The sequence below is a fragment of the Typopeltis vanoorti genome, chromosome 9 (genome assembly GCF_054136105.1).
Source record: "Typopeltis vanoorti isolate ZY-2024b chromosome 9, IOZ_Tvanoo_1.0, whole genome shotgun sequence".
NCBI lineage: Eukaryota > Metazoa > Arthropoda > Arachnida > Uropygi > Thelyphonidae > Typopeltis > Typopeltis vanoorti.
The window spans coordinates 141289246-141302268 of NC_143557.1; the positions used below are offsets into that span (position 1 = coordinate 141289246).

At 34.7% G+C, this 13023-nt stretch overlaps 2 protein-coding genes across 3 annotated transcripts in view; one reads left to right on the forward strand and one right to left on the reverse strand.

Annotated features, from left to right (window-relative positions):
• LOC150103634 (transcription initiation factor TFIID subunit 4B-like) overlaps positions 1–3658 on the reverse strand; it is a 397716-nt gene extending 394058 nt beyond the window's left edge. Inside the window, exon 1 of the mRNA XM_090398501.1 lies at positions 1956–3658. Coding sequence (XP_090254627.1) covers positions 1956–3272 — 1317 coding nt within the window. The 5' untranslated portion in view covers positions 3273–3658. The remainder of the gene's footprint in view (positions 1–1955) is intronic.
• Positions 3659–3809: 151 nt separating this feature from the next.
• tral (LSM14 family protein trailer hitch) overlaps positions 3810–13023 on the forward strand; it is a 210000-nt gene continuing 200786 nt past the window's right edge. For both annotated transcript variants that reach the window (XM_090398355.1, XM_090398356.1), the window contains exon 1: positions 3810–4065. In XM_090398355.1, coding sequence (XP_090254481.1) covers positions 3945–4065 — 121 coding nt within the window. In that variant the 5' untranslated portion in view covers positions 3810–3944. The remainder of the gene's footprint in view (positions 4066–13023) is intronic.

Genomic DNA, 13023 nt, shown 5'->3' on the forward strand with positions numbered 1-13023 from the left:
GGGAGAGGAAAGTTAGGTTTCTTGACATCAAAACAGGTGTTTGATGTCAAGAAAAATAAAGAAAAAGAAATTTCATATAAAAAAGGGAGTTTGATAGGGAGAGGTCACTTCATCTAAATTATTTACATCAGCCCTAGAAGAAATTTTTAAAATCCTGGATTGGAAAAATAGAGGGGTTGTGGTAAATGGGAAAGAACTAAATCAACTACGATTTGCTGATGTACTGTTCTTTTAAAAATCTCTGCAGAAGAACTTCTACAAATGATCACTGAACTGAATGCAGACAGTAAAAAGAGAGGATTAAACATGAACAAAGACAAAGCAAAAATGTATAATAAATACATTACTAAAAAGCTAGTATAAATGGAACACCAGGAAATTGATATGGCAACCTGCTATGTTTACCTAGGTCAAAAGATCACATTAGAAGGTGACTGTAAAGAAATAAATTTACATAGAATTCAACTTGGATAGCCTTTGGAAAATGCATTGAGGCACTCAAAAGAAACATTCCAAACCACCTTAAAAGAAAAATATTCGGCAGTCATGACATATAGAAGTGAAACACTGACTTTGACTAAAAAACTTGACCAACAAGTTCAGAATTACGCATAGGAAAATGGAAAGATCATTACTCAGTATTACCATTCTAGACAGAAAGTACAATACTTGAGTCAGAGCGCAGACTAAGGTGGGCAACATTATAACAGCCGTTAAAAGATCCAAATAGCAATGGAGAGGTCATATTGCAAGAAATAGCACTCAAAAATGGACAAAGTTGATGTCGGAATGGTATCCTAAAAATGGAAAGAGAGTTGCAGGAAAAGCAAAGTGATGGTGGAAGGATGAGATTAAAGAGATGGCAGGAACTCAGTGACACAGAAAGGCTCAAGATAATAGTTCTTTGGGAGAGGACTTCGTCCAGCAGTGGACAGAAAATGACCGATGATGACAGTGAGTGCTTACAAGTAAAAGGCTAATTTAGAAGAAAACTGTTAATGGAAGATGTATGAAATAAAATCATCATGTAGTACAGTCCTAGAGACACCCACTGAGAGTACTTATTTGGAAACTCGTGAGGATGATAATGTCATGCTATATTCCTATACCATAAAAAACATGAACACTTTTTAAAAGTAATTGTGAAATAATGACATAGCCACCTTTGATGAACTTATAAGAGGACCATAGCAATGAGTGTAGTGAATACATAGTCAACCTCACAGCATTTAAAAATAATGATAATTAATGACAAACTATAACAAATTAGCTGAGATACATATCTATAAGCTTCAAGGAATTTGTTTAATTGCAAAAATCAAATTAAATTAAACCGTCAACACCTAAGCTTATCTGATTAGATTAAACTTGTAATATTTAATAACAGTAATAGAATATTTATATGAAAGCTATACTACATGAGGAAAATGAACTGAATAAAATTTTATCATAATCAAATCGATAAAGGCAATTATTCTAACATGACAAACATTTTTATTTAATACTGCAATGATATAAACTAAGATATTAAAACAATATTAAATAATAAGACTAGATTTGGAATAATAATATTAAAGATTCTGAGTGACTTGAGAATATTTAATAAAACTAGCACAATTATAGAAACCTAGCCTGTTTCTATAAATATTTAAAATTACTATTGTAATGTCAATCCAATACAAAATAATAAATTATATATATTAATTTCTATAGATTTTGGTTGATAGTGTTACAAAAGATGAGCTAGAACAAATTTAATAAAGTTCATAATTTTTATACTTTGTAGTTTTTTTAAATATTCAAAAAAGAATGAATTCATATATCTGAAAAGTTATCTAAAACATCTATATCAGTAATGTTATTTCGTATATCAAATATTTAATACATTAAAATAGTTTTAGTAGTTTAAAAAAATAATAAAATGATGTAAGTCTATACACAACCTGTCCTGGTACTTGAACAGTTGGTGCACCTGGTCTAGTGGCAATCATCTGTGGTCCTATTCGAAGCTGATTACTAAACACAACCCTTGGAGCCAGGGTTTTTGGTGTAGCAATTCCTGGAGTTCCTGTTCTGGCAGGTACTCCTAAGAGTTGTACTCCAGGAATTATGCTTGGAGCTGTAACAACTTGGGTTACAACATTTAAAGGCTGTCCTGGCTGCTGTTGCACAGACTGAGTGGGTTTTGTTACTGAGATCACAGTTGCTTGGGCATTAGACGCTTGAACAACACTAGAGTTAACCGGAGATGGTGAATGTGATGCATCACTACTATCAGAATGTACTAATGGAGGTGTTGGTCCATCTTTAATTACAACTTGTGATTTAACTCCTAATTTATCTAAATGCTGTTTCTGTTCTAACTGATCTCTAACAATCATCCTCTGAGAAAGTACCTGTTTGGCATTTACTGTATTCAAAATAGTCTGATGAGAAGTCAAGTTAGGATGTTGTGAAGGAAGGGAGGCCTGCTGCTGGGCGACATTAGGGATAAGTATGTGTGGCTGTTGAGAAGCAACATTAGCTAAATTGTGTATAGCACTTATTGTGGCGCCACTTGTTGGTTGCATCGTCGTAACTGACGGCCTCGATATAACTGGGCCAGCAGTTGTCACTGCAACCATTGGTAATGGTACTGTTTGTCCGGAACTGTTTACATTCAAACTAACGGTACTCGCACTACCATTAGGTACAGCAGCGATCTTCATATTGCCTCTTTGAAAGCTGTGAGATTGTATAACACCGCTACTTGAAGATGATACATTTGTGGTTGTTCCAAAGTGCGTTACGGTTGGCTGAGGTGTATACACAATCTTAATGTCGGAGTTACTCAAATGCCTTCCTGATACGGCAGAGTTCAGTAGCGCCTGTTGAGTCGTGCTAACTTGATTTATATAACCACTTGCAGGTAAGGCGCCGGCTAAAGTCACCATCACGGTATTTGTCAAGGTTTGAGAAGGTGCTGGAACAGAACTAATTCCCATTATCGGTGAATTCGATGGCAAAGTTTTGTTTGAGTTTGGAACTGAGTTTCCTTGATCCAGCAAAGTTCCCAATACTGTTCCATGTTTATCAGACAAACGTAAGTTTCTCTCCACGACTGAGGAACTATTTACATGATTACTATTTATGGAACTAGATGCAATTTCTTGATTTGAGATATGAATACTTGCCGATGCCAACTGCGATTCTAGAGATCCAACCAAAGCAGTCACAGCAGATTCGTCGACCTCCGAAGATAGCATATCCTCCAACGATTTTGCCGACGCCATTTTGCACTTTACAACTGAAAAGTAAAACACGCATGCGTTCCAAGGACAGATGCATCATGGGTAACGAGATGAGAAAATCTTTTACACAGTTCATAAACAATGTTACGACAGGCTGTACACGTCTCACACTTGCTGTTAGTAAAGTGTGAATCTGCACGCAAAACGAACAAATCAGACACTGCTCGAGATCAATAAAAAACAATTAGGGTAGCGCAGTTTTTTAAATTTGAACACAAAACAGGCAGGGCAAAGTAATTTGAAACCTGTAGATACATGTTACTTAAATTTTTTATACCTTAGAAGTTCAAAAGCTCTAAAATGTCAGCAGGAAAGAGTCAATGATGGAATTCGGATTTAAAAGTAAACTGAGACACATTCGGAAAAACGAACGCTAAATGCAATCTTCCAACAAACATGTCTTCACTCCAGAAAGCATATGGTGGATAATTTACGATCAATCCGCTACGACCAATAAGAAGTAGTTATTCGGAAATTAGGACGTGAACACTGTTTCGGAGAAAAATGACAGCGCCATCTTTCGACGCTTGTTGTGATTCTGGTGGATTACGGATAGACAAACGCCCTTTCATGTCAGTTGTTGAAAGTTTGTGTTTAGTATTTCGGAATCTCTCGCATCCTTCAGAATCTTAGGGATTCCAGAGATTTTTCAAGATGAGTAGTGAAATTCCTTATTTAGGAAGCAAAATAAGCCTAATATCGAAATCAGAAATTCGATATGAGGGAATATTGTATACAATTGACACAAAAGAATCAACTGTAGCATTGGCTAAAGGTCAGTTGGCTTAACCCATTGTTTATTACTTCAATCTTCAGGTTCTTTTTTTCATTTTATACAAATTCTGTTAAAAATTAATTTAATATTGCGTTTCGTTAAAGCTATTTCGCTAACCGGGACGCTTGTCATGTTTTTTTAAAGTTTTTGTCTGAGTGCAAACTAGTTATCTAGTTCCATAGAATATCATTGAATCGCGAGTCTTAGAGAGAGAGACAGTCGGTGAATCGGGATTTGGTAATGAAATAATTACAACGGCGTTATTTTTACCATTTTTTTTTTTCCCCATAGGCTGGAACCACTTCTGCGGAAAAGTAAATTTTGAACGAGACAAGATTCTCAGGTTTATTTTTCAGTTTTTACCTTGTGTAGCAGTTGCTTTACTGTGTGATAAAATAACCTCTGAAACTTCTAGTGTAAGTTGGGAAACCATCTCGCTTCTGACAATTGAACTGGCTTTACGTTAATTCAAGATATTGAGAGAGGAGATTAATCCCTAATTGCTGATTATGTCTATGACAGTTTTTAATGTCATCTAAAGTGTCATTTAAAGTAATGTTGAATGAGACATACATAATGATTATTGTATTTAGCCCTCTTCCCATTCAGGAAATGCCAGTTGATTACATAAATTTATTAAACAGCACACAGTTAATGAAAAATGTAAAGTAAGCATTTCATTAAGAATGCAATTTCCTGATTTTGTTAATGTAATCTTAGGGAAAAGCGTATTCTCTTTATGTAATTCAATCCAAGTAATCAGATTTCATGTAATAAAAACAAAACAAAACCTTTGGAAATAAAAGCTGCTATATGGCTAAACTTGGATAACTGAACTCAAATTTCTGGCACCTGTTATAACAGAAAGAAGAATTCCCAGGATGCAAGACACAAGAATTTAAATAAGAAAAGTTTAATAAATTGAAAGTGACTCAAGTTTTCACAAATAGTGCTTATTATTATTGTTATTTATTTATTTTTTGCAGCAGCAGGCGATGATAAAATCATAATTTTTTTATTAAATAATAACTTTTTAAATGTCTTCCCTTTTTGTGTGCAATTTTTGATGGGAGAGTTGGAAAACTTATAGATATTACCTCTGAACATTATCCATCGAAGTGTTAGTAGAAGTTTTGATTACTGTATTTGGGAGTGGTATAAATCAGTAAGAGAGAGGCTGTTAATCATGGGTTATTTCCTCTTCCTCTCTACAAAATGGTCTACAGCATTCATTGTAAAAGATTCACAGATTAAGTTTATTGTCTAGAAAATAAAAATTTATCAACAAAAAACAAATTCCTACACTCAATGCTCCATCTTCTACTTTGAGGCTGCCTTCAGAAGTGTGTGTATATATTATTGTATGCAAAACATAAGCTAATAACATAATATCTAGTAAAATGAAATACCTCTGCTCCCTAAACTATGATATTCTTGCCTCCTAGTTGTAAAAACCTCATAATAAACCATAGAAGAAAATTTTGAGCTTGAATGTTACTTTTTAAAAAAGTAAATTACTTTAATAATGTAGAGTATTAAACTAGTTAAAGAGCCAGTGTTCCAGAACAACACTATTGCTGGGCGAATCTGTAACTTTAGAATCCTAAATTTATCTCTTCAATTGGGTAGTGGCGATCAGGACTTCTATGAATAAGGGAAGTAACGTGAAACTATAACGTGGATGATTATGACAAACTCAGGAGGTAACTATCATGCAGTAAGGAATTGGATGGGAAGGAAATCAGTGCTGTTTGGTCTCTGCTCAGGAACTATCTGGCAGAGACAATGACCAAGTATATTCCAAAGATCAGAAGATTAATTAAGGTAGTTATAAAATGGATGACGGAAGAGGTGAGGCATGCAGTCTGGAAGAAAAGGGTATTGTGGAGGCAGCATAAAATAAGTGGCAATAATCAGTTATGTGCAGTACCGCCGACAGGGTATAGCATACAGGCAGCCTGCCTCACGGTGTGGCTTAATAAGAGCGCTTCTTCGCTTGCTATGCTAACCGGAATTGTTAGCTAATTCCTGTTAGCATAGCAAGTGCGGAAAGAAGCTTTTTCAAGCTTAAACTGATTAAAAATTATTTGTGAACAGCAATGACCCAAGAAGGATTGGTTGGTCTAGCAACTATATCAATAGAGGCGGACATAGCTTATTTAAATTTAGAAAAGCTTATAAACAGTTTTATTGTGCGATATCCCTGTAGAGCAAACATTTAATTAATATTATTATGTAATCGTTTTGCATTAATGTTTCTCTTGTAATAAAAACAAAATAGCAATTGGAGATTTTCTTATATTTTTGTCTTATAATTTATTAGGGGTGATATTTAATTGTTTGTCTCAGGGCGTGATCTAATCTGGCTACGGCCCTGGTTACATGAAGGATGCAAAGAGCAAGCAAGAAAGGTAAGTTGCTTGGTAACGATAGCAAAAGTGCAGCATAAGCAGCAGTTAGCAAATCGGCTAAAAGAAATCCTAGGGAGTTTGTTCAATATGTCACCAGTATAAGAAAAGAATGATTATGGGAGGATGATGCTGTCACCGATAATGGTAAAATGAAAATGTCCACTGATGAGGATATAGTAGAAGTGACAGTTAAATGAGCAGTTCATTAAAGTATTCCATCCTTGTGAACATAACATAATGCAGAACTTGAAAGCAGGGGGATGGAACCACTAATGGTGAGCAGAAAGTATATGAGGAATTGAGTAAACATGTGTCAGTAAGGCCACTGGACTTAGTGGTATATCACCATGTCTTGAGGGAATGTTCCAGGGAGTTAACAATAGCTTTAACTTACCTTTTTTTAACCTAAGTCTTAGTTTGGGCCAAGTTCCAAATGAATGGAAAGAGGGTAAAATTGTTCCTCTTCATAAAAGGAGTGGTAAGACTAATACTTCATAGGCCAAATCTGCATGTCTGGATTTGTAGTCAAAGGTGTTAGAGAGAGACTAGCGAGGACCAGGAGTCAGAACTGGTTTAAGAGCAGCAGAATTCTCTTTGATTTACAGTATGGATTTGCTAAATGAAGAACATGTTTTAGCAATTTGCTTACAAGAAGAGAACAGTACAGCAGATTATGGCAGTGATGCAGAGAACACTGAAATGTCGAAATAAGGATGTTGAATTCATTATACAAGGTTTCGATCATACTGCATATGGATTACTGCTCACAGATTTATCACCTAGTTTTCAAAAGGATGAGTTTTTTGGAGATGGTTCAGACACAATCGACTAAGATGATTTCTGATCTCTGTAGTATTGTGCAGCAAGGCATATTGAGGGAATGCAGGTTGCAGAATCTAGGGTTTAGAAGGAAGAGGGGAGACATATAAGTTGGTAAGGGGTACTAGATTAATATGGATGAGATTTTTCATAGAATGGCTGGAGATGGGGGACACCATCCCTGGAAGCTGTATAAGGAGGTTGTTGTGAGTGAGGGTTTGTATACTAAAAAGCTTCAATAACTGTGATAGAACTGACTGGACCAGGAGGAGTGTAGTTAAATTTTTTTTTTTTTTTTTTTCATTTCATCCCAACTATGAGAGTTTTCAAGGCCTATGAAATGGAACTGCCATGTGGGGGGGCAAGTGGTTAGAAAGAAGAAAGAAATTTGATACATTTCTTGAAGAGCTGAGGGTTGTAATTATTGAAGAAAACAACAAAGACTGTTCCAGAATGCAGAAATGTAGGGGATAAAGGCAGAGGATGAAAAGTTGATTTGATGGATTTGGAGTTGGACTCTACATGCTGTTAACCAGTAGCTGCTCATGTTTGTACATGATTAGAGGAAAGTGGAAGGATCTGTAGCAGCCAGTTCAGTGCAAGTCAACAGTAAGAAAAAGCATAGTTATCAGTTAGGGGAATTGCTCACTTCTGATCAAGCATTCTGAGGGAGCTTAGAAGTGTACTCCATATGTGGGAACAGTGTTCTAATTGTGGGATACTAAAACAAGTGTTGGAAAGTCATTAGCCGCTATATACGAGTTGCCCAGTCATGAACTTGCTTCACGAGCAAACTTTGTTTGCTTACACTTGGATAAAGGATTAAACCAAGAATATAATTTCGTGGCATCTTTAATTTATAATATTCTCATGTTGGGAGTTGAGCAGCAGGGAAGTCCTGTTTTGAATGAAAAAGAATTCCAGAATTTTTTGGAGGCATTGAACGTGATACCTTATGCCAGGATTGGTTAGATGTGAAATTTAACCCAAGAAGAAAAATTGATCCTGGTTGGAAAGCAGAATATTGTCAAAAGTAAGGGAGAGTGAAACATGATCTTTCTGCCTGGAGATGAGACAGGATTGTTTTGGTGGCATTAAAATTCAACAGGTTATCCTCACCCCAGTTGAAAATGGCAAGGAGATCAGCATTAATGGTTTTGAGTGGAGTGGAAATAAAAGCACTCATTCCACTGAGAATAATTTCTGTTATTAGATCAGTAATTAGTTCATGGATTAAATGGCATATCAGCTTGTGTGATATGCCATTTAATCATGTTGCGCCTGGTACTGGATGGTACATGCTTGCAAAATAATCACTCAGTAACTCAACTATTTTATTTTCTTCTGTTATTTCCATGCCACTAGCATTTGTTGAAGTCATTCTTTCTTTATTTACCACATGGCGAAAGACTTTTGACCTCAACTAGATTCCTCTTATAATTTGTTTTGGCTTTCCTTACCATAACATCAGCATGATATTTCTCTAATTGTGCCTAGCTTCAGTTATGCTGGTGTTGAGTTTGCAGTAGCTGTCTTTTCACTGTTCACCCTGGATCCCTCAAGAAAACAGCCTTGTTTAGCACATGCAGCAGCATGATATTCTATCATAGTTCACCCTTCTTGCCCATGCCTTATATAGTTCATGGGCTTGCTAATCACTTTTTTCTTTATATTCCCTTCACATCTTTTCTTTTTCAATCCCTCCTGCGTAATGATGGTATTGATTCATGTGGTATGATGCCATTCATCTAAGATGAATGAATACCATCATTAAGCCATTGTCAAATAAATTTTGCCATCGTCTTAAGAAGTAATTGGACTACTCTTATTTTCAGCACTTATTAATTAACCAGATGATATGAAAGGTGTTTTATGTACCTGTTAGATTAATTTGATTTCTATAAATCTGTTCATAATTATTAACAGTCTCCTTTTTGAGCTCCTTTTTAAATGTAATAAAAAATTAACACATTCATGGTGTGAACATATTCTGTTAAATTCCATGGGCTAGAGCAGTTTGGATTAGTTGAACCTGCCATCACTATAGAACCTTATATATTTTGGACGGGGGCGTAAAAACATTAAGGTCCTTCACAAAAGCAGTTTTCATAGAATGAAATGGAAAACGTTCTGAAATCTTGCTTCACCATCCAAATTTGAACAGAAGCTGTTATCCCTCCTATGGGAAATAGCTATTCTTCACATGTTCCATAGTCAATAGTTTTTTAGAATTAATAATTTATCTCTTGTTTAAATTTATGCAGTTATGACCTTAGTGTGTATTAGACTGCCACTCTGTCAGGTACAAATAGTTTACGTTTTCATTATTGACTTCCAGTTATTAGTTCTACTTGTTTAATTTAAAAACATACTGAAGATGCTCTGGAGCCAGGGTGTGAGCCAAACGTGGCACACCAACAACTTTTCTGGCATGCAACCCAAGGCTCACTTTAAAAAATAATGAAAAGAAGTCTCAGTGTACGAGTTGTTATCAATCAGTTATCTTATTGAATTTGCTGACTTGCAAAATATAATAATGGACATAATTGTACTGCATCGCTTGCTAACATCCAGAAGGAGTGCATACTACATGTAGTTCCACTTTTAATTTTTTTATTATTTTTAATATAGTATAAATGGTTAACAATGCAGTTGCTACAGCTTACTTATGTGTATTGTGATGTAGCTTGTGTTTTACCTACATATGTATTCCTGATGATGATGATGAATTTGATATAGAGATCAAAATGTGGAGGGCTAAATAAATACATATCCAACATCTTTGCTGAGTTGGATACTTTAACTTAATAGAATGCAGTTTTATTAAGTAGAATGATACCAAATAAAAATGCAATAAAGAAACAAACACTATCAGCTGTTTTAGTAATAAAAAGTAAGAAGAAAATGAAAGAAACATCCTATTTCCAAGCCATCTATCTAAGCGATATACTGACTTACAAGTTTTGTCCCATTCAGTTGTTGCATAATTCGCCAGGCAGCCAGTCGTGACTTGACTCCTTTACCATCATTTTATATACTTTTTCTTGTTTTGTAAAGAATTTATCAGTTGTCTAAAGTGTGAACATATGTGGATTTGGATTTAATTAAATCATAAGTCATTAAAATATTAATTGGAAGTATTTATTGTGAGTTTAATGCCAAAACCACCAGCAAAGAAACATTCAAATGAAGAGGATATTAGAGAATTTAAAGAATACTGGACTGAAAATTTTGATATGATTAAGAAAGATAATAAAACATTATGCATTTTATGTTCCGAATCAGTTGTTTGTAGGACTTCATCTGTAAATAGACATTTTGAAACTGGTCATAAGAACTTAAGCAATAAAAGTGAGTAACAACAGAGAGGATTAATTTCTTGCTGACTGAGCAAGACAGAAAAAAAACATTTTGATGAAATTTAAAAGGCAAAAATTATTCTGAGCATTAAAGATTTGCTGTGAGTAGAAAAACAGTTAAGGATAGGATATTGCCGGCCTGGTTGGCCAAGTGGTTAGCATATCTGCTCTCCAGCCAAAAGGCTGTGGGTTCGAATCCTGTCATGGGCATGGATGTTTGTGATTGTCTGTGAAAATACTAGTGGTGGTGGTAGATGGCATTGGTGTAGATGATGAAAGTAGTTGCGGTTCGTTGTAGTTGGTGGATTGAGTTGTGGAGTAGGTATCCTCCCTCGATGAGTCTTTGGACTCCCTGCAGGTGTTATGTAATAATAATAATTAAGTTGGAAAGGAATTCAGCAGAACAATTAACAAAATATTTGGCTTTAAGTTCTTTTCTATTTTTGTTGATGAGAGCACAGACATTACATCATCAGCTAGACTAGCAATGTGTGCTTGATTTTGTAGAGTTGACGAAGTTGTGAATAGGTGATTAATTAACCTTGTAACACTACCTGAGCGTACCGCTGGGGTTGAAATATGTAAAGCAGTTATGAACGAATTAACTATTCAACAAATTGATATTTCAGAAGTGGTATCTGTCATAACAGATGGTGCACCCAGCATGATTGGTAAGGAAGCAGGATTTGTAAATCTCTTTACAAAACATGTTGGTCATTCACTGATAGGTTTTCATTGCATCATACATAAGGAGACAAAAGTTGGCTTAAAGGAACTTCAAGAAGTAATGCAAACAGTAACCAAGGTTGTTAGTTACATTTCTGCACGTGCTTTGAATAAAATACAATTTCAGAATCTATTGAATGAGGTGGATTTGGTGTACAAAGGACTAAAAATGTACAACAATGTTTGTTGGCTTAGTAGAGGTCTCATTCTGAAACGATTTGTTGAATGCCTGGATGAGATAAATCTATTTTTGACTTATCAACAAATGTCTTATAAAGAAATGGATGACATCTTGTGGGTTTGTAAACTGATGTTTTTTGCAGATTTTTGCAAACATTTAAATGACTTGAATCTTAAACTACAGGGCTCTGGTAGGATTCTTGATGTTATGTTTGATGACATAAAGGCGTTTGAAATGAAACTAGCAGTTTTATAAGCGGAATGTAGACAGTGAGAGATTTAGATATTTTCCAAACCTCAAGAAATACATCTCCAAAAGGATGCAAAAACAGACTGCCAATGTCTTCAAAAGCTATTTTTAAACATCATTGTGTCAACTGTTGAGCTGTTCTAAGAAGTTCAGAAAATTAGAAGAGACTGCAAAATTCATTAAGTTTCCATACACTATAAAACTGGCTGAATTGAACTTGCAGGTGTTTTTGTGGATAAATATGGATGATTTTGAAATGCAGTTGATTGATTTTCAAGGTATCCCAATTTGGGGACAGGAATTTGTTGACCTGAGAGTTAACTTGGAAAGTATTGAAAAGGAGTGATTATAGACTGGAGTAACAGTGAGAAGTGTGGAAAATGAGTACTAAGGACTTTGAATACTATTCCAGAAACTTCTGTATGTTTAAATACCTTTGCAACAGCATTATTGTCCATTTAGCATCTACATATTCTTGTGAATCATTGTTCTCAGTGATAAACTTTGTTAATTCTCGTAAGGAGTAGCCTTACAGATGATAGTAGCGCATGCATATGTCTACAGGTTACAAAATATATATAAATTATCTGTCATTAGTAATTCAGCAGCAGAAGTCTCATTGATGCTAAATAAATAAAACATCCATTGATGTTTTCTGCTAAAAAAAAATGCTAAAGATTAATTTCTGTTTAATATGTTATGTAGGTAAAATAACATTTTATTTGTAATTTTTATGTATTACTTGTAAGGGATTTAGAATTTAAAAAAATCTTTAATTTTCTTTTCTTTTATTGTGCTTTAGTCAAGTAAAACGATTATGATATTGTGCACTGTAATATTTGAAAAACTCGAAAAAAAACATATGTCTGATTGATCTTTATTAATAACAAAAACAAAAAAAAAATCAGAATTATTGTTTACTCTTTTGCTGATGTTAAAAATTGTGTGGCTGTATATGGCAGCTAGAATTACACTTACACTTAAAAAATATCCACGCTAGCAACAGGGTAAAAGGACTTTTAAATAAAATCTCCACCACTAATTTTTACATTCATTCAATCTTACATGACTTGCAATAATCACTCTAGTGTGATTATTGATTATTTGAAAAGATTCTCCCAATACTGAAAAGACGCCAAATAATAATAAAATTTTGGCTGGCACGTGAGTAAAATTTGCATCAAAGATTTGCCGCTTTTGGCACACCCACTTA